Source organism: Talpa occidentalis, unplaced genomic scaffold (assembly GCF_014898055.3).
Source record: "Talpa occidentalis isolate TD23 unplaced genomic scaffold, MPIMG_talOcc4v2.1 talOcc4.7, whole genome shotgun sequence".
Taxonomy (NCBI): Eukaryota; Metazoa; Chordata; class Mammalia; order Eulipotyphla; family Talpidae; genus Talpa; species Talpa occidentalis.
Genome location: NW_023605083.1, coordinates 87,858,077 through 87,880,388, shown reverse-complemented (window position 1 = coordinate 87,880,388; position 22,312 = coordinate 87,858,077). Strand labels below are relative to the sequence as shown.

The window sequence follows — 22,312 nt, the reverse complement described above, 5'->3', positions numbered from 1 at the left end:
AGGTCATGCTGAGTTATCACCATGGCTGAATTTGCACTGCCTGACCTTTCACTTGAGAAATGGTGGTCTTGAGAAGCCTTCCCGTGGCCGTTTTCTGGAATCCAGCCGCTGTTGCAGCGTTCCTCTCCCTAACTCCCTATGACAATGGGAACGAGATGGGTCTCTATCTGGTGTCTCTCATTTCTCCAAGACAATCAGCACAGCTTTTTTTTCATAAAGAAATTTTATGAAAATGTAGGCATGGATCCAGGAGTGGGGAGGGCAGCCCCAGGACACAGGGGAGATAAAGAAGAGAGAGAGAGAGAGAGAGAAAGTGCTAAACTGCAAAGTAGATGGTGCTCCATCCTGGGAGATGGATGGACTCTGAAATGGGCCACTACGGAGGGGGAGGGAACATGACCAATGCAGGGAATAGGGGGCTCGGTAGGGGAGGTAGCATCAGTGCTGACCCCGAGGGTAGGTGACCTCTGAGAGGTGGTAGGATTTGGGCAAGATGAGGAGGACGAAAAGACACCTCAAATGGAGACACCACAGAGGTAAAGGCCTCTGAGATGTGGGGGAGTCCTGGCTACCAGGAAATGGGGATGCCCATCCAGATGGAGGGAAGATTAGGAGGTAAGGTTAGGAAGGGACAAGAAAACTGTACCTACACCAGATAGCTTCCTCCTGATGTTCTCCTTCTAGGGCTTCGGGCTTAAAAGGTCTATCAGCCCCAAATCGCTCAAAGTCTAAAAGTTCAGGGTCAGGATACTTGAAACGTAGAAATTTCACAAAAATGACAAAAAGTGAAAAAAAACCAGGTTGAAGAGCAAAAGCAGGTGCGGGAAAGCTGAGGATGGGGACATAGCAGCGAGTGCCGGTGTGGTGTGGAGTGTGAGTGTGCTGGTCCCCGCCAGCCACCCTTACCCTCGGTGCGCTGGGGCCCCACCATCCTCCTCTGAGTGCGCAGCCAGCGACACCTGCTCCCATTGTTTCCCTCATTCCGACCTGGGAGGGAAGAAGGGCCACGGCCATCATGCCCACGCTGAGACCAGCAGCTGGAGCCCAGGGGTGCAGAGGAATCCATCCAGGTCCCTCTGAGCCTGCAGGTTCCAAGCTGAGGTTCTGCTCACCCCTGGAGGCTGATGCCCATGTGGTTGGTGGGCCTTCTCACTTCTGGGTCCTCTGGGGTTGGAGGTATAGCACCCCAGAAGCTTCTATTCTGGGGGGTTCTCAGCAACTGTTGGACTTCTGGGGTGTCGTGCTTCACAGGGGCCTTTGCAGGAGGCCAGTGGGGGCTTGGGACATGCAGTGCTTCAAATGGAAACAAACCATCTCTGTGGCTGCCCACAGGCTGCCTCTTGGGTCACAGAGGATCTGGCAAAGATGAAGAAATGGGGCAACTCAGACTCAGGAGAGTCTGAGGACCCATCCCAAGAGGACTCCTGTCCAGACCCCTTGGATGAAGACCCTAACTTCAGGCCAGCTCTAGTCAAATCCCACTTCTTTCCCACGGCCAAGAGCCGCAGCCGGCTTTTTGGGAAATGTGACTCAGAGGAGGCTTCCCCCATGGACTGCTCTTACGAGGAAGGCGAGCTGTCCTCCTGCCCTGCCATCACAGTCAGCCCTGCTGTCATCACCCAGAGGCCTGGGGATGGCCCTGGCTATGCTAGGTAAGCTGCAACTGTTGCCTCAGACCCTCCCCACCAGGAGCCCAGCTGGTTCAGCAGATGGGGGCCACGTCGTGGAAATACTGGCTTATGGGCTGAAAGGCATAGAACCCAGGAGTGGGGAAGACTTCAGAGGTCATCTGGTCCAGCATCTGCACTCACAGGACCTTCAGGACACAAGGTCCCGGATGCTGGCTTCTCTACAGATTGCTGATCCCACAAAAATCAAAGCCCAAAATGCTCTTAGACAAAGAATACCAGACAGCTCCAATGAGGAGCCTGCCAGCTCTGTCACCTCCTCCCAGGTCAGGGAGGGCCCTCAGGCTGGCTGACCTCTGGGCCAGGATCAGGGTGCTCTTGCAGGCGCCATCCAGGCTACTGCCTCCAAAACCCCAGCTCTCAAGCAGTAAAGACTTTCTAGATGTCCCCAGAGAGGGTGGGACAGAATGGGGACACAGGAGCCCTTCTGGAATGATCGTCTAGACAGAGGAGAGTAGGTGGGTTTTGTACCATGCATTTTCCCCTTTCGCTTTGCCTTGGGGTTTAGTTGTATTCCCTGACAAGCTCTGAAGGCCCTGGGGCCCAGGGGAGACCAGAGTGTGAGGAGAAGGTGTTCTTGGGCCTGCAGGCAGCTGTTCCAGAACTGTGTCTCCGCGGGAGCCAAGAAGAACCTCAAGCTCTATGACCGCAGGAAGATCTTTGAAGCTGTCGCCCAGAATAACTGTGGGGAGCTGGAGAGCCTGCTGCTGTTCCTGCAGAGGAGCAAGAAGCACCTCATGGACAGCGAGTTCAAAGGTGACCCAGAGATAGTGGGGTTCCCGGGAGCAGCCTGGTTGCAGTGCCTGCTCTGACCCTCTTTGTTTTGCAGACCCAGAGACAGGGAAGACCTGTCTGCTGAAAGCCATGCTCAACCTGCATGACGGACAGAACGACACCATCCCCCTGCTCCTGGAGATCGCCCGGCAGACGGACAGCCTGAAGGAGCTTGTCAACGCCAGCTACACGGACAGCTACTACAAGGGTGAGGGGGCTGGGGAGGGGCACACCTGGAGCCTGGAGGGTACTGTCAGGTGTGGGCAAGCCGCTGAGCTCCTTTCTCCCTGTCCCAGTTGCTGAGTCAGCATCTCCTGGTCTTGGGGGGCCCTACCTCCTCCCCCACCCACTGAATTCATCTGGTACTGAGGTTCCCATTCTCCCTTCTACAGGCTTAGAGTTTTCTGTTGCTAGAAGTCTCTGGCCTCTCTCTCTGCCCCTGTTGCTTCCCTTGGGCAAATTTGACTCCTCCAGCTTCCACCCTGTGTCCTCTGTTCCCAGGGATCTCTACTCCAGCTGTAGAGATTGCCCAGGCCTCTTTTGGGGATCCTGTCCTTGCTAGATCCTGTCCTTGGTGGGGGTCACCTGGCTTTTTCTGCCCAGGCCCTCTTCCAGCACCTGTCCGGGCACTCCCGCAGGACTGTGAGCACAAGCCAATTGCAGGCACACATCCCCCACAGGCCAGACGGCGCTGCACATCGCCATCGAGAGGCGGAACATGCCACTGGTGACCCTCCTGGTGGAGAACGGGGCAGATGTCCAGGCTGCGGCAAACGGGGACTTCTTTAAGAAGACCAAAGGGCGGCCTGGCTTTTACTTTGGTAGGGAGACCATGTGGGCACACTTGACTTTTTGACAGTTGCTAAGGTGGGGGTGGTGTGGGGAGTTGAGGTAGAGATGGCGGGGGTGAAGCTGGGTGGTCTTGGGACTAAACCTCGTGCCCATGTTGGCTGTAGGCGAGTTGCCCCTCTCCTTGGCCGCGTGCACCAACCAGCTGGGCATCGTGAAGTTCCTGCTGCAGAACTCCTGGCAGCCGGCAGACATCAGCGCCCGGGACTCGGTGGGCAACACGGTGCTGCACGCCTTGGTGGAGGTGGCAGACAACACGGCCGAAAACACCAAGTTTGTGACCAGCATGTACAATGAGATCCTGATCCTGGGGGCCAAACTCCATCCGACACTGAAACTAGAGGAACTTACTAACAAGAAGGGGCTGACACCCCTGGCTCTGGCTGCCAAGAGCGGGAAGATTGGGGTATGGAGGGGCTTCGTGCCTGGGCTGGAGTGTGGAGGGGCTGCCTGTCTCGCTGTGTACATCTGGCCTCCTCACCCAGCCCCAGTGCTGTGGCCCCAGCCTGTGGGGGCAGGGCAGGGGGCGGTGAGAGTGAGCCAGAGGAACTGGGAAATGCAGAGCAGAACCGGCACCCCACACGTGGCTGCTTCTGATTTCCCACTCCTACCATCCCAACAGATAGGGTGGGGTGCTGGGCCTGGGGGTGGGGTGAGTTGTGGTGTTACAGGTGTTTTTCATTTTTGGTGATAGGAAGGGTCCCACGCGGGAGTTTGGGATAGGGCAGGCCCCCGCCCAAACGGGGGCCTATGGGTGATGTCAGGCTGTGGAATGCCGATGGTGGGGTCATGTAGTTGGGCATTGAAGAGGAGAGGGGTACTCAGCACCAGGGGATTCTGGAAGCTTGTCCTTGCTAATCCTTAGTCTCTAAGGATTAGGAGCCTGACTTTTTTACCTTGGTTTTATTTTTTGGATTTTCTTTATTTCCTTCTGATTTGAGGTTTTCTAGAATGGACTGCTGTAATCTGTCACTGTGAGATGGGGGAACTGAGGGGCTAGGTGTGATCAAGTGATGGGTTTGATGTGACAGGTTGATCTTGATGATGATCAGGTGCCACTGGGTGGGGGTGGAGCTCTCCTGGGACTGGGTGTGGTCTCCTACTGGGCTGAAGCACAGTAATTCTCAGGCTGGTGAGGACGCAGCCTGTGGCTGGGCCCTGGCCTGGCCTCTAATAGGCTCCTGCGCTGGTGGCAGGTCTTGGCCTATATCCTCCAGAGGGAGATCCAGGAGCCCGAATGCAGGCACCTGTCCAGAAAGTTCACCGAATGGGCTTATGGGCCTGTGCACTCTTCGCTCTATGACCTGTCCTGCATCGACACTTGTGAGAAGAACTCAGTGCTGGAGGTGATCGCCTATAGCAGCAGCGAGACCCCTGTGAGTGGGCCAGGGCCAGAACCCAGCAGGGAAGACTTCTCTGCACCCTAGTCCTCACCCCAGGCCCCTGGCCGGCTCTACTTGTTCTTTCATTAGTAAAAACCTGCTGCATGGGGACTGGCGCTTTGGGGGGCGGGGGGGGGGGGCAAGTCCTGCAACCTCATCTCCTGTTCATTCCCACAGAATGCCTTTCTTTATCAAACAATCAGTATATGATGATATTCCTATAAAAACTTAAGAATTTCAAAAGCACAGAGGCAAAACAAGTCCTCCCTTATACCATCTAGAAACATGTAGATGTTTCATTTTGTCTGTACAAGTGGGATCATACTATACATCATGCAAAACAACCACTTTTTTTACTTTGGTGTGTTTTGTGGACAATTTTATATCAATCCACATAGGCCTGACTTATTGAAAAATATTGCTGCATAGTATTTCGTTGTAGACATGGGGAGTAAGTGTCCCTAGAAGGACATTTTTTGATACTATATGGTACGGGCCATTTAGCATGGCTCTGAATTTTTTTCCATAAAGTATACCTGCAATTGGAATTGCTAAAGTATTTATATTTAAATATTTTAACAGTGACTGCCAAATTGTCCTCCAAAATGATCACATCAATGCTCACCACCAGCAATGGGTACATATCTACCCATGCCCTTGGAAACTGGGTATTCATTATCTTTTTTGTTTTTTATGAGTTTAAGTCCATGGAGCCAAAGATGCTCTCTTATGGATGTCTTCATTCTGGTTTTCTTGATTACTGTGAGGTCCTACATGTTCATGTTTATTGGTCGTTCACATTTCTTTGGTAGATTCCCTATCCTTGGCCCTGTTTGTGGCATCCCTTTTGGCTTATAGCCCCATGCAGAGGTGTGAGTGTGAGGTGTGCTGCAGGCTGATGCCGGAGTTCGAGGAGGTTCCTGGGGTGGGGAGCCTCACTTCTGTCTGTTCCCCTTAGAATCGCCATGACATGCTCTTGGTGGAACCACTGAACCGACTTCTGCAGGACAAGTGGGACCGATTTGTCAAGCGTATCTTCTACTTCAACTTCTTTGTCTACTGCTTGTACATGATCATCTTTACCACGGCTGCCTACTACAGGCCTGTGGAAGGCTTGGTAGGTCTGGGGCTCAGGGCTCAGAGGGGGTGAGATATGAAGGAGGTGGGTATTTCTGTATGACCCGCAAGATGCTAGGCCCAGGCTGGGCCCTGGACTCCTGGCTCTGCTGGAGGCAGAAGGGATACCCGGATCCCTCTGTGTTCAGTCTTTCCTCTCTCAGACAGCCTGGGGACACCCCCACCCTCACCCCACTGCCACTCAGGTCCTGTTCTCAGCCCTTACCCTTTAGCCTCCTGATTCTGTGAGGTTGAGCACGCAGGAGGCAGTTAGCAGGGGTCCTTGATTGTAGGGGGAGCACCGGGTTAGAGAGGATGCAGGAATTAGCGCCCCAGAAGCAGCTCTCACCTGAACTGGCTGTCTACAGGCTCACAAGCTCAGGGCTCACCTCCCACTTTTGTTTGCACACTTGCTTATGATTTGCACCCTGTACACATATTTTTGAGGACTTCCTGGACCATCCACCAAATAAGTTTAAGACCAGGCTTTCTCCTCTACTGGCAGCCATGGATTCTGTCAATTTTCTGCATTGAATCCTGTCTGTTAAATACCCAAAAAGCTAATTTGCTGCCCTTATTGTCTTGCTTATATATTTGATTTAAAAAAAAATCAAGTTCCTAGGTGAAACCTGATTTCTATCCACCTACTTAATGGCTTCATTTGAAGAGAAAATGAAAATGTGCTAATAAGTCAAGCAAGTGAGCTAGTGTTTAAGAAACATCGGTGTACACCAAAAGGAAACCCGTTCTAGAAAACGATGGCTGGAACACAAATGTGTGGGATGTCTCTCTCCACATTCCAGCCTGAGAGATCAGGGCTTCCCCGTGGTGGTGGGAGCAGGAGGAAGTACAGGGCATTGGTCTGTAAGAGGCCCTCCCCTGTGCCTCCCAGCCTGGGAAATGTCAGGGGTTTTGTAAGGATGCTCCATTTGGTGCCTGGAGGCTGTCACTTTGGGAATTAGGTTGTACAGAGGGCCTCCTTGCAGGTGTGCCCAAAATAATGTGTTGCCTTGATTTCTGTCTCACGATGGAGGCTGAGCTGCTTGGGCGGGGGCTGGGTCTTAATCCTGGGGCTTGGCACCCAGATAAATATTGGTCAGATGATGAATGAACGAGTGAAAGCTGTCACAACTTCTCTGCACCTTACAGCCCCCCTATACGATGAAACACACCGTTGCAGACTATTTCCGGGTCACTGGAGAGATTCTTTCTGTATCAGGGGGAGTCTACTTTTTTTTCCGAGGGGTAAGTGCTCCTTCTCACATTGTGAATTTAACTACCCACCTAAAGAAAAAGCTGGTAGACTCATTCAGTGCTCACTCACTCTTTAATTCACTGGACATGTGAGGGACCAGGAGATGCACAGGTGGGAGGGGAGAGCCCTCCAGGCACTCACGATTGGGGGTGGGCTCTGCTCGGTGGTCCCCGAGGGTCCAGGCAGTCATGCTTGAACATTGACAGTCAGGGTTCTCTGTGGAATGCAATACTTAGAAAAGACACAGTAGAAGCCTCTGAAGTGACAAGATTGGGACTAATAGTTGCTTAATTCATCAAAAATAGTTTGTTAAGGTTCAGAACAGTGGATGAATGCTTAGCACACTGCAACCATTCCGTTTTAAATATCTGAGCCATCTTTGCCTGTGGGACCCAGTGAGAGATGAGAATGTGGAATTTGGGATTATTGTGAGTTCCCCCACCCAACCTTTTTCACCTATGTTATAACCCAATTATTTTAGTAACTTATTTTTATGGCATCTTTTCTCATTGTTGCACAGTTTTCACTGTGTTATATATCACTGTTGTGATTTTGACTCTCATAGTTTATTTTATAATGAAGCATAAGCCACCGTAGCAAATGCAGTGGACAGAGGCAGTCTTGGTCAAAACAGGATTAACTGGTGGGCGGGAGCATGTGGAGTGGCATCGCCAGTGTTTTCAGGGGGTGGAGAGCACTGGTTAATCTAGTGAATTAGTTCAGGGGAGACTGACTATAAGAAGTCTTATTGTAGTGCTTTCTTAAAGACATTTAGGAAAAATCACTTATGAATTAGAAAGAAGACAAAAAATCCCCAAACTCTGTCACTTAAGCACAGCGATTGATAACATTTTGGTGATTTTCCTTCCTGTCTTTGCTTCTCATTCTACTCTGCTCTTTTAAAATCCCCCTGGACTGAGTTACACATTAACTGTTAGCCTGACCCATGCGTCTCCACTCCTGTCATAATCTCTGCATTGTGGCACCAGCGTCCCAGCAAGCTGGCATTCAGCCTTCTGGGCACTCACCATTTAGCCGCATCTAACCATTTCTGGAGTCTACCTTTGTCTACTTCTCCGCAGATTCAATATTTCCTGCAGAGGCGGCCATCTCTGAAGACCTTGTTTGTGGACAGCTACAGTGAGATGCTTTTGTAAGTGACTCTGACTCTAATGCACAATAGCAGACAACACCTTTCTGCCAGATCCTCAATTTATAGCAACTAGCTCTTACTCTCTCAAATCTGATGGACCTGGAACATGGCAGGCCTCAGTGTGTGATGATCACTGGGGGGCCAGACCAGGTGCTAGGAAATAACAGCCCTGTTCTGGGCATAGTTTAGAGTCTGAATTAGATGTGTTCTTGTCCATTTTTCCCATACATCTGGACTCACTGAACTGGCCCTGGACTACTGAGATGAAATAGACATGACTGCTGCCTTCAAGGAATTGCCAGTCTTTAGGGCAGAGTTTCTCAGTCTTGGCACCGTGGATATTTTGAATTGCATTATTTTTTTGTTGTTGAAGCGGGGGCTGCTTGTGCATTGTAGGATATTTAGCTGCATCCCTAGATCTACCCACTAGATGCCCTAGACCTCTCCCTGTCCCCTCGTCTTGACATTTAAGACATCTGCAGATACTGCCAAGTGTTCCCTTGCTTCCAGCATTATAGATGGCAAGTCCAAAGCTCTTCTAATTCTGGGTCCTCTTTTATGAAGTGTTTTGGTTTTTTTCTTTTGTAAATCTGCAGTATCTACTTTTCGTTCCTAGTGTTCTGAAATTTAATGCTATATCTTGGTGTAGATTTTTTTTTGTCCAATGTTCTGGGTACATCAGAGGGAATTTATATCATTTTTAAGGGCATTTTCTTGAATTATTTCTGGATCTCTCTTCTGGAATGTCAATGATTTATACAATAAAGCTCCCAACCTAGTCCTGACTCAGTTCTTACATTCCCTCATGTGTATTCTATCTCTTTGTCCTTGCTTCTTCTTTCTGGGAAGTTCAAATCAATTTAAATTCCAAGCCTTCTATTGAATTTATTATTTTCACTATCATGTTTTTAATCTCTAAGTGCTCTTAAAATTCTGATTGTTCTTTATAGCATTCTATTCTTGTCTTGTGTTGTAATGTCTTGTCTCACTAAAGCTATTAAGATAGTTTTTGGTAAATTTTCTTCTTTTGGCATAATTTTTGTTTATTTTCCTGGTTGTCACATGCCTTTTGCTTAACAGTTCTCTTTCATGTTTGAAGATATCTTCAGGATATAAGGAAATTTTTGATGTTTGTTTATGATCAAAGGAAAAGCCAGTTGGAAGCTATTAATGTGTGCATTAATAGTTCATCAATTTTGAGTTTCAATATAGGGTCCAGATAATGGGTTATTTAGCAACTAGCTAGATAATTAGCTTCACTAATAGACCTAGAGAAACCATTTAATGGAAACTATCCAAAGGCAGTCCACTGAGTTCTTTTTCTCTGGGGTTGGCAGATATCACAGAGAGCATCCTTTCAATCTTCTCTCTGGAGGGAAGAAGTCTGGCTGCCAGACTTCTGAGAACTGAGTGGGGAAGAAGGCTTTCCATAATCTGTAGTCTATAAAAATCACATAACCTGTTTTTTGGTCCAATTCCATTCTTTAACTGGTGTTTGATGGTCAAAGATCTTCTGTTTTGTTTTCTTCAGAGGAAAAACCTCCCTTCCCCCTTATATTTGGTCTCATCACCTCCTGTTCATGGTCCCTGAGTCTTTGGAGATTCCTCAGTTAAGAATTGATTATCTTTCTCCTTCACTGGCTTTGGGTTTGGGTTTCTTGTGTCTGCTTAGTCAGTTTCCACTTGTCCACTGGCTCTCTTACTTCCAGAATTCATACGTGGGAACTCCACTTGCCACCAGAGGAAATATTTTATCTATTTCAATGTCAGTTTTAATTCTGGCCAAGGTTGTGCAGATGCAGAGGAATAGTTTTTCCTTGCAGCAGAGCTCCAGTTGATGAGCCAGTTTATTGATACCAGTTCTCAATGGACTCAACAGGCTTTTTGCTTGCTTCTTTCACACAAACGGAAAGTAAGGTGGTGGGTGTGGTCTGCAGCATAAATGCAGTGGGTTCTCTCTGGAGGAGGCCATGATGAACTAGGACACCTGGGGCAAAGGACCACTGCACAGACTTTGTCAGAGGATGACCCAGATGTCCCCTACCCTGTCCTGAGCAGCCCCCACTGGACTGAGGAGCTGACAGGCATTTTCTCCTGACTGTGCTCTTGAGTTTGAGGGTGTAACCACAGGATACACCTGTGGCATTTCAGGAGCACATGACCTGTCCCTCTTCATGGACCTACACCTCCTAGGTTCTCTGATGTCCAGTGAAGCTGTTGATCCTGGGAACCGGGCAGAGAAGTTGTTAGTGCTGAAGCAGTGTTTTTCAGCTTTTCCTTATTGCCTTTTAAGACGTTTTCCCCCTAATTGCTACTCCCTTATAGTCTGATGCCAAAAATATACTGTATAGCTACTTATGTACTGTAGTTATATCTGTGCTTTATATATAAAGAGAATAAGATTTTGCACCACTGCCCCTTGGGGTTGCTCTTGTTCCCAAGGAAAATCATGGGCTAAAGGAGACAGGCCAGCTGGCTCAGATCCTACCGTGGCTGGCAGCCTGTACTTTTGAGGAGAAGCAATTGGGATCTTCTCATCTGTGGGGGTGCCAGGGCTCCTGAGTGACCTCAGACAGAACTCCCTGTCCTGCCACCCTCAGCTTTATGCAGTCACTTTTCATGCTGGGGACCGTGGCACTGTACTTCAGCCACCGCAAGGAGTACGTGGCCTCCATGGTATTCTCGCTGGCCATGGGCTGGACCAACATGCTCTACTACACCCGCGGCTTCCAGCAGATGGGCATCTATGCTGTCATGATTGAGAAGGTGGGTGCCAGTGCCTGAGTGGGCTCCCCACCAAGCCATTTTACCTTGTGTCTGCACAGGCACGGTCCACTAACTGCATCCGTCCTTTGTATTGTCTCGGGAGGTGCTAGCTTAGCTAGCTTAGCTCAGGATCCACTTTCCCAGCTGATTCCCCAAGAATCGGACAATCTGGCCTTGACATTTAATCCCGCTGTCTATAAGCCCGCCTCTCACCCTGCTGCCCCCCCAGAAGACCATGGTGCGGAACTGTGAATGACTCCTTTATGACCCCCTGAGCCCCAAACCACCAAACCCACCTATCCTGCATGTTCTCTGGTTCTAGCTGGGCTCAAGATGAACCCCCAAGCCAGTGCAGTCCTGACCCTTCCCTGAGCCCCACTGGGGCTGGTTCTGATGAACTTGCTCTCTCTGCAGATGATCCTGCGGGACCTGTGTCGCTTCATGTTTGTCTACCTCGTTTTCCTGTTCGGGTTTTCCACAGGTAACAGGCTCGGTCAGGCTCATAGGAGGGCAGGGTTCCTCCTTACCTCAGCTTCTAGATGATTCTCTCAGGAGCTGGTGTAGAAGGGCCCACTGGGGTGTGTGTCAGAGGTGACAGAGAGGATGGACACAGACTATATTGAAATGAGCAGAAGAACTTGAGAGTCATAAAATGTTTAATTTTTTTTTAATTTTTCAAAAGGAATTCTTTTATTTATTTATTTTTAAATGAATTATTTTATTTTACCTAATTCTTACATCATTTTTCATTTTTGCATAATGTATGCATTTTCATTTTGGTTATATTCCCCATACAATTCCCACCCCCTTTTTCTGACCCTAATCCCTCTTTTTCTTCCCCCGCCCCCACTGTAGTGTGTCTATAGTTGCTTGGTCTATAGTTGCTTGTTGATTTTGATTTTTACTTTATTGCAATTAGTCTTTTTCCTGGTCCCTTGTTTAGGTTTTCTAAATTCCTGCTGTGAGTGAGACCATCTGGTATTTTTCTTTTTCTTTCTGGCTTATTTTGCTGAGCATGATCCCTTCCAACTCCATCCATGTTGCTGCAAATTGCATGAGTTTATCTTTTTTGATTGCTGAGTAATATTCCATGGTGTATGTGTATCACAGCTTCTTGATCCAGTCATCTATTTTTGGGCATTTGGGTTGTTTCCATAGCTTAGCTATTGTAAATTGTGTTAAGTAATTTTTGAGGGACAAATTGCTGCTTGCCTGTAGGATGACTGCATTTTGGCTCAATTTTTTTTTAAACTTAATTTTGACATTGTTTCAGGCTTTCAGAAAAATTGCAAGAATAGTCCAAATAACTTGGGTATGTTCAACCCACGTTCCCCCAATTTTATTTTTTTGTTTTTTTAATCACTTTACTCACACACATCAATCATGATTATCCTTTTACTCACTATATTGGATAAAATATGTGTTTCCTAAAAACAAAGACTTTATCCTGTATACTTGTAAATGGTATATTTCCTAGAAACAAAGAATTCTCTTATATAAATACTGTATAATGATCAAATCAGGAAATGAACATTAATACCATACTTTGAGCTCAGCTACCAACTTATTCAAATTTTGCCCAATTGTCCTAATAATGTCTTTTACAGACACAAAAACCCCAGACCATCTACACCATTCAATTGTCACGCCTCCTTAGACTCCTCCATGTTTCCTTGTCTTTTGAGACCTCAGCATTTTGTGAAGGCCAGTTGTTTTGTCCCGTGTCTCTCAGTTTGGGCCTGCCTGACATTTCCTCATCATTAGATTCAGGTGTGTGTCCTTGACCAGACTGTCAAGGAAGTGACGTGTCTCCCTTGTTTTAGGAAGGAATCCCGTGGCCTCTTTGTCCAGTTCCTGCTAATGTTAACTTTGATTGCTTGGTTTTAGTGGGTTTGCCAGATTTTCCCATGGTCATATTATTACCTTTTCCTTTGTAATTGATAAGTAATTTGTGAGACAATACTTTAAGAACATGTCAATATTCCGTTTCTCACCACACTTTCACCCCACAGCTGTAGCATCCACTGGTGATTCTTGCCTGATCCTATGTCGGTTGCCAAATAGTGATTTTTAACTCCATCATTCCTTCTACATTTACTCATTGTCATTCTGTTATAAGGAAGGGCATTCTGTTCTCCAACTTTAATTATTTATTTACATCAGTATGGCCTAATAGATTCTTTTTTTACTTTTTTGTGGGTTCTCACTTCATTAAATGGGTTTTAATTCCTTACTAATATCATGTATTTTGATGTTCATATTGTTTGAGAAATGGTAATTGGGAGCCCCAGCCAGCCAGTTGCTGTGTCCTTTTCACACACACACACACACACACACACACACACACAAACACACACACATCATTTTTTTAGTATCTGCCTCTGTTTTGATCCTTGTCTGACTCCTGCAGTTACATGGTTCACATGGAATACCTGCCTGCAACCTGGTATAGACTCTCTGGCTGAGCATGAGAGGTGGCTTTGACTGATAGGGACCAGTGTGGGCCTTGGCACCTGTTCTGAAGGCCCTGCATATCTGTAGCCACGAGAAGGGATTAGGCCAAGGGGGTTATGCAGTACCCTGGATTTGCAGCTCTCATGAGAGCAATTGTTACAGGGACTCTCAGGTTATGGACTACATTTCCCAAAGAAGAGTATAGAATTCAGGGAGAGGCTGTTCTAATTTTCAGTCCCCATGGTCCTGATAGGGGCAGGTTCTGGGCCATCTTTTAAGGGGCACAGGCAGATAGGACATGACTGAGAATGTGGATATGAATTCAGTGCTGACTTGTAAGGTTAGATAGGTCGTGCACTGCACAAAGGTGGCTAAATTCACATTGTACATATAGATGTATGGGTTTAAACTTTTTTCTTTGCAGATGATAATAAAGTACATTATAACAATTTTTAAAATAATTCTGAAGAAGAGGGTGTTTTTGTAAAATAAATTCACACAATGGTACTGCTTGGCTAGCAGCATTCCTGCTGCAGAGCCATCCTGGGGTAGGGGGTATATATGTTAAGGGGCTGGGGGTTTTGGTTTCTGTCCAGCTATAGCCTTCCTTCCCCATGCCCTATAGCGGTGGTGACCCTGATTGAGGATGGGAAGAACAATTCCATGCAGGTTGAGCCTACATCACATAGGTGGCGAGGCTCTAGCTGCCGCCAGCCTGACAGCTCCTACAACAGCCTGTACTCTACGTGTCTGGAGCTGTTCAAGTTCACCATCGGCATGGGTGACCTGGAGTTCACAGAGAATTATGACTTCAAGGCTGTCTTCATCATCCTGCTACTGGCCTATGTGATTCTCACCTATATCCTCCTGCTCAACATGCTCATCGCCCTCATGGGTGAGACCGTCAACAAGATCGCACAGGAGAGCAAGAATATCTGGAAGCTGCAGGTCAGCGTGCAGCAATGGGGTGCAGGCTATTCTGTCTGTTACTTAATTTAGCTGGGTATCGGTGGTCCCTATAAGGTGTGAGGAAGGGGCAGAAACCCAGCCAGGCCCAGGGGATTAAGAAGCAGCGTCTCCCTCAGTCAAATCCTTCTGGCATCAGTGGGTGATCACAGAGGCTGTGTTTATGGCTGGACAGTCCCGGAGGGAAGGAGAGGAAGGGCTCAGATGTGCAGGCTGCTCACCACAGAGGAACGTGGTATAGAGTGCCTCAGAGACTAGACTCAGGGGGAAATATATTTGGGGAAGGACCCTGATGATTGCATTTTGAACCACCTGGTTTATATTTGCCTCCCCAACTATAGTGTTATTCTTGCTGAGTGGCACTGGCCATGCCAGTACTGTCGTTATGTCTTACTTGCTCTCATTTAGTCCTTGCCACAAGGCCAGGAAGTGGGTGTGATTATTCTAATGTGTGGATGAACAGAGGCACTGAGGCATAGAGAAGGTAGGGACCTGGGTCCAAGGCAACAAGTCTGGCACCCACTCAGGATTCCATCCAGGCAGTCTTACTCCTGACATCCTGCTCTTAACGCTATACCCCTTTGTGAGCTCCTCAGGGAATTATCTGGGGCTGGGAGACTCACAGGTTGCCCTGCCTAGATCCACAGGAACCAGCTGTGTTGGGACTGGGTGGGTTAAGCGCCTTCCAAGGCATGAGCACTCACCAGGCTGCAGAAACAAGGCTGGTGTAGCAGGCACTGAAGGTCCTACGGAAGCACTGGGGCTGGGAGAGACCAAGGAAAGCTTGATCTTGGCAGCCAGCTCCAGCAGCCAGGGGCCACTGCTGATGAGCCCTCTGTCTGCCCTGTGTCTTCCTGCAGAGAGCCATTACCATCCTGGACACGGAGAAGAGCTTCCTGAAGTGTATGAGGAAGGCCTTCCGCTCGGGTAAGCTGTTGCAGGTGGGGTACACCCCCGATGGCAAGGACGACTACAGGTGGTGTTTCAGGTAATGCCCACATAGCAGTCAAAGCTTGGGGAGCTCAGGGGTTAAGCTATGGGTGTAGAGGACCCAACTGGAGCCAGCTGTGGGTACAGGCCTTGACTCAGGGCTCATCTATGGGTATAGGGACTCACTCAGAACGAGATGGGAGTACAGAGGCTGCCTCAAGACTCCGCTATGGGCACAGGGGACCCATTATGGGCATAGGGGGATTTTTGGAAAATGAACTCTCTAGAAGGGGTTATCTAGTTATCAGGTCAGAACCAGGAATCCAATATTTAAAGTCTCTTGTCCCCATGGTGTGATCAGAGAATAAATTTTTGGGGGTGGTGTCCAAAAAGCAGGCCTCTGTCAGCCCTTCCTCTACCAGCTATTTCCCATCCTGACCTATGGTCTCCTTGGGATTGGCCTCTGGGGCCTTTGACCTGGGAAGCTGGGCATGGCTATTAGGCTGCCAGCTCTATGCTTCCCTGTGTCCTCGCCCTGCAGGGTGGATGAGGTGAACTGGACCACCTGGAACACCAACGTGGGCATCATCAATGAAGACCCTGGCAACTGTGAGGGCATCAAACGCACCCTGAGCTTCTCCCTGCGGTCAGGCCGAGGTGAGGTGTGAGGAGAGGGGTGCCTGGTGGTGGCCTGATGCTGGGTAGTTGAAGTCCTGGGGTTCCCTGTTCCTTGCAGGCCTTCCTTGCGCTGTACACAGCTGGGCGTGGAATAGCCCCAAGTGTCAACACCAGCATACACACAGTCATGGGCACCCTTGTGTGTGCTCTTATGCCGGCCCACACAGCTGATGGCTCCACGTGCTCATGCACGCCCGCTCTGCCAGCACCCCTGGCCTAGGCACCTGTCCTCAGTGCCCCAGAGCAAGCAGCTCAGCCCACATTCAGCCACCTGGGCCGTCGGCCTTGGGCTGCCCTGCTACCCTGCCCTGCTCCTCATACCCTGTTTGTCCTCAGCTCCTGAGGCTTATGGGTACAAATAGGACGCATCATCCTCACCCTGCGTGGGCATGTCTGGCAGGGAGAGGAGGGAAGAATGGGAGGTGGAGAGGGTGCAGCTGGAGCAGAAAAGTCTGAGGAAAATCATTACTGGGAAGAAGTCCTTTAATAGTTAATGGTAAACATGAAATTAAAGGTCTAACTGAGGACAATTACCTAAAAAGAAAGCAAACCCAGTTTATGTTGAGCACATTTTGAATTATAATCACAACCCTGCACTAATTCTCTGTTTTCAGTTTTGAGTTTTACTTTATTTATTTATTTTTGTTACATTTTAAAAGGATAGGCTTATTAGGAAAAGGAGAAAGAAAAAAAGAGACACCCGCATAGTCAAAGGCCGGGAGGAGAGCTGCCTGTTTTCAGTTTTTTAAAAAAATTGTGGTCAAATATATACATAAAAATTTGCCATTTTAACCATTTAAAAAATGTACAATTATTGAAACCATGTTGGTAACTGTTACCATTAGCTGTTTACCAAATCTTTTCATTGTTCTGAATAGAAACTCTACCCACTAAACACTATTCCTTCTCCCCCGACAAACCAGCCCTTAATAATCTATTCTACATTTTGTGTCTTTGAATTTGTCTATTTTAGGTATTGCATGTAAGTGGAATCATATAATATTTGTCCTTTTGTGTCTGATTAGTAATAGTCCAATTTCTATGTATACCAAATTTTATTTACTCATTCACCTGTTGATTAACATTAGGATTATTTCTACATTTTTGGCTGTTATGAATAATGCTATTAACATCATATAAGATTCTGCTGGAAACCCAGTTTTCAAATCTTTTGGTTAGGAGTGGAGGTGCTGGATCACATGGTAATACTATGTTTAGCTTTTTGAGGAACTGCCAAGCTATTTTCTAAAACAGCTGTGCTATTTTACACTCCCACCAGCGAGGCCTGAGGGTTCCACATCCTCACCACTATTTATTATTATTTTTTTATTTTACCATCCTAAGGATGTGAAGTGCTTTCTCTTTGTGTTTTTGGTTTACATTTTCCTAATGGTGAATGATTCTGAGCATCTTTTCGTGTGCTTATTTGCCCTTTTACTGTATCCTTTGGAGAAATCCCTGTTCAAATTCTTTGTTCATAAAAACATTTTTTTGAATTATAGTTCTTTATATTTTCTGAATATTAATACCTTATTGGACATATGATTTGCAAATATTTTCTCCTAGTCTCTGAGTTGTCTTTTTAAATCTCTTTAATAGAGTCTAACATAAAATAGGTTTTAATTTTGATAAAGGCTGATTTATTGATTTTTAAGTTTTGTCGCCAGTTCTTTTGGTGTCAAATCCAAGAAGTCGTTGATGAATCCAACGTCATGGCAATTTCCTCCTATGCTCTTTTTTTCCTAAGAGTTGCACGGTTTTCGCTTCCTACTGTTTTCAGCTGCTTTTTCTTGGTTGGTGTTGGCTTGGTCTCTGTAAACCTTGAACTGTTCCTCAGAGTTCTGACAGCCTTGGTTCTGAAGTCCTGCTTGTTTCTTGAATATTTTGGGGGCCCTGCCTACCTTGCCATTTTGCTGACATCACTGATTCTTAAACTGAACACTGATTTAATCCAGTCCTTTTTGGCAGGTTGAAGAAGGGGTGATTCTCAGGCCACCTTGCCTGGTAGTGAGTTACTGCATCTCTCATAGTTGATATTGCTTCGTAGAGAAGCTCATTTTTTATATTTCATCAACTTTATTTTTATTTTTTTGAGAACAGAAAAGGCGGATTTATTGAAATACACTGCTAAGAGAAGCAGCGGGCGAGACGGGAGAAGTCTGCGCCAGAAGAAGGAGTTGGGGCTCCCTATTTCATCAACTTAAAAAAAACTTTATTAAGATATAACTTACAACAAAATACACACATTTAAAATGTATAGTTTGGTAAGTTTCAGCAAATATACACTCAGGTAACCTCCATCTCACTCAAGATATAAAACAGTTTTATCAGAAAGTTCCAGAAAGTACCCAATTACCTTTTTGTAGTCACCCCACCATCTTCCCCATCCCAGGTACCATGAATCTAATTTCTATTACTATAATTCACTTTATGTCAGTTCTTCTTTACCCAAAAAAAAAATGCCAATTTCATCCTATGTTTGAAGGATGTTTTCGATGGATATAGAATATTAGATTATCAGATATTCTTTATTCTTTTTCTTTTTAAGTTACATTACTTTTACTGCAGAAAAGTTGGTTTACAACACTGGATGTTTTAGGGGTATAGTTCATACCTTTTTAAAAGTATATTATCACACCATGACCACCACTAAAGCTCTGACAACCTCCACCAATGTCCATGGGGTCCCCTCTCCCTGTTCTCCCTCCCCTCCCCCACCCCCTCGGGTGGCCTCAATTCTGCAGTCAAATTTCAAGGGTTCCTTTGGAATTGTTTCCAACCTGCTATGCCTTGCAGGGTGGGGTGGGTGGCCTGGTTTGGTTTTGTCTGGTTCCTTTGCTTTGTTTCTTTATCCAGTTTATGGCTGTTTTCAGCAGGGTGGCTAGCCCTATACTGGATACTCCCTCAGAGCCCGACTCTAGTTTATCAAGACACATACTTTGTAAAGCTACTCAAGGGCTTCATCAGTTTTCCCAAGGGCCTCCTGCGATCCTGTCATTTTCCTGTGTGACTCACTGGAAGCACTGCCAGTGTCAGGCCACAGACTTATTAGCTCTTCTTCAGTTGTCAACTGGTATAACAATCACAGAGCCTTTTGAAAGTGACTTTGCATGTGATTTGAACAGTTTTCCAACTCCACTCTTACTGATTTCCTGAGATCCAAATCTTTACAAAAATTTGCTGTATCATTTTGCAGTGATTAGTTTTTTTTTTTTTTTGGCATGACATTGTTGGCTGTTTACAACATTGTGCATTCACTCTGATAGTAATAAAGATATTGGCCCAGTGACAGAGACACACACACTCAGGTCGCTTGGGGTTAGAAGCTCCCTGATTTCATATATCATTAATTAGTGAATATTTCCTGAGGACTTTGTTTTCCTATACAACTTGTAACAGTGAAAATGACAGTAATCAATAACCAAATATTTCAGCTAACAAGGACTTCTCCCCTGCGCATATGATCGGGACAGGGTGAGGAGATGCATGAGAGAAAGACCAGGGGAAAAAAGTGGTCAGTAGCAGATTTAGGGAGAGCCCATGAATAGTTCTTGGCATCAGGACTATGGGAAGTGGATGCCGAGAGTCCCCTTCCTCCTTTGAGGGCCTTACAATTGGAACCAGGCAGCCCTGAAGCTGGGCTTCCCTACTACTCAGCCAGCCACAAGATGGCACCTCCATGAGCACCTGGCCTGTCTTCCAGTGGACCCTTCCATGGCATTCTCTGCTGGACCCCTAAGGGGTTCTGCTTTAGAAACTGGTGCATGGTATGTGACTGGAATTGGGGAACAGGCCAGCGTCAGGCTGAGGGCCTGGGGGAAACACTAGGACCTGGAGTGGTCACTGTGGGCCCAGACCTGGTGTTCCTGATGCCTTTGAGATATGGTCATTGTTGGATATCAAGCCTGATTTATGGCCCAAGGCTGTGGGGTGTGAATTTTGATTGGTTTTCTAGAGAAATCAGATGGGGGTGTGGTTGATGAGGGCTCTGGCAAGTGGAAGGAGAGCTCAAACAGCTTTCCTTCTTGCCTGGCATTTCTCTGTGAGCAGGGAGGGAGGTGGCTATAGGGATGACAACCAGTTCATTCCCCCAGAAGCTTCTTAGAAGCTTCCTGGAATTTCAGGAACCCTGGAGAACCCCACTCAAGACCCAATGTCACCATGGTTCCTTTGGAATTGTTCCCAACCTGCTATACCTTGGGGGAACCTGACCCCCAAATCTTGATTCTCTGGCTGGTATTCATCACTCTCGAGTTGGCCTGGGGTAGAGCTACTCATGGAGCAGGGAGGAAATACAGGCCCAGAGAGAGGAAAGCCATGGACTCTCATGAGGTCACAAGCAAGTCGGGGTGAGGGGTGGAGGAAGAGAATTTAGAGCTGCCAGAGTGGGTGAGGCCCCTGAACTTCCATGGGAAGAGGAAATGGCTCAGAAATGGCGTGTGTCTTATGGAGCACCGACATGCCTGGATCTCTGTGTAGAGATTGGTACACTCAACAGGTAAATGTCTGCTATTGTTTTGCCGCATCCAAGCCAATAATGATATTTTACCATTCAGTTTCAGGGAGAAACTGGAAGAACTTTACCCTGGTTCCCCTTTTAAGAGATACAAGCACTCGAGAAAGGCCCCCCGCCCAACCTGAGGAAGTTCATCTGAGACACTTTGCAGGGTCCCTCAAGCCAGAAGATGCTGAGGTCTTCAAGGATCCTGCTGCTTTTGAGGAGAAGTGAGGGACCCCCACAGGTCCCTCACAGGGAGTGTGAGCCTTATAGTACCCCACTGCTGTTGGGGTGCAGTGTGGGGAGCCCCAGTGCTCTTTTGGCTGCCCGGCCCTATTGGCACCTGCTCATCACTCTCTTAGACTACGCTGGAAAGACTGTGGGGACCTTGCAGGGTGTGTGGGAAGAGCTGTTGGTCCAGCCCACACTGACCTCAGGAGAATCTCCTAACAGGAGGCCATTTGTTCTCAAGTTTTTACTAACTTGATCAAACATCGGCAGTGATCAATCTCTCCTTGGCCATGCGATGCCCCTGTTTTCTTCCATTTTATATTACTGGGAATAGATAAATGGAGACCAGGAAAACACCTTCTAGAACAGGACACTTCCTTGGATGTAAAATTCTGAACCCCCCTCTCCCTATTGAGCTTATTATGCCGTTTTTGAAAGTGGTTTGGGCCTTGGTGTCGTTTACTCTCCTAAGAAGGTGGGGGGGGCTGGCTCCATCCCCAACTCTGCCACAACCAGGTTTTCCCAGTGACTTCACCCTTCCATGTAACACCTCACAGTTCCAAAAAGATTAGTTCTGTTGCTGTTTAAATAAAAGTATGAAACCATGTCCCCAAACCACATGGGAAGGATTTTTTACTCATCCTCAATTTGTAGTGAAGACTTAGTCTCGTAGTGACACAATAGTGCTGTTCCCCTGCAGTGGTCCACACTTCCGCCTCTGTCCATCGTGTCACCCATCAAATAAATAAAACAACCATACCGCATTATTAATTGGCTCTGTGTGGCCAGCGTGTGCCTGTGTGTTCGTGCGTGCGTGCGTATGTATGTGCTACCTCACAAGGCTCAGAGCCGCTGGTCACCCTGGATTGTTGCCCGTGGGCGAGGGCACTCCATACACACACCTACCCTGTGCAGCAAACTATGGGCCATGGGCCAAACCTCACCTGCCACCTGTTTTTGTCAACAAACTTTTATTGGATCACAGCACGTCACTCACTGCTGTGTTGTCTTGGGCTGCCTCTGTGCTACAGCCCAGGGTGGTGTGGCTCCAGCAGAGACTGAATAACCTGCAAGGTCTAAAATATTTACTATCAGAGATAGTAGCCCTTTACAGAAAAGTTACTGACCGTGCTTTACAGAATAGAAGCCAAGAAACAAGATGTAGAAGAAAGCTCAGCTCCAGCCGCAGGCAGGGCTGTGTCAATGTCAGTGGCTTGTGGAATGAGCTACCAGCCTTGCAGTTGTTGCATGTTAATTCAAGAAAAGATGGATGACATTAGTTGAGGCTGAGGGTCTGGTCCTACTGTGGGAGAGGGATCTGGAGGAAGCTCTGGGATCTTCTCCACATTCCTCAACATCACTTCTCTCCCTACACAAGCTGGACAGACAAGTCTGGGGGCTGGTTGACGAGGTGGCTGGTGCGAGTGTCCCGTGGTCAGACCACAGCAAAGAGCACGGGGGAGGAATGTTGCCAGCTGTGTGTATGGAGTGTTTATGCAAAGTGTTTGATGTGCGTTATCCTTTAAGCCTCCTAACAGGACATGAAAAGCTATTATTAGCTCCATTTTATAG

The 22,312-nt window shown here is 47.4% G+C and overlaps 1 protein-coding gene across 1 annotated transcript; it reads left to right on the top strand.

Annotated features, from left to right (window-relative positions):
• The first annotated feature begins 1,335 nt into the window (after positions 1–1,335).
• On the top strand, positions 1,336–21,497 carry TRPV1 (transient receptor potential cation channel subfamily V member 1). Its single transcript, XM_037494190.2, has 15 exons — positions 1,336–1,652; positions 2,278–2,444; positions 2,518–2,670; positions 3,143–3,283; positions 3,419–3,717; positions 4,508–4,687; positions 5,652–5,810; positions 6,959–7,054; positions 8,147–8,217; positions 10,818–10,983; positions 11,398–11,464; positions 14,063–14,385; positions 15,264–15,391; positions 15,875–15,990; positions 20,568–21,497. The coding sequence occupies exons 1-15, from the start codon at positions 1,366–1,368 to the stop codon at positions 20,738–20,740; spliced, it is 2,526 nt and encodes an 841-aa protein (XP_037350087.1). The 5' UTR covers positions 1,336–1,365; the 3' UTR covers positions 20,741–21,497.
• Positions 21,498–22,312: the final 815 nt, after the last annotated feature.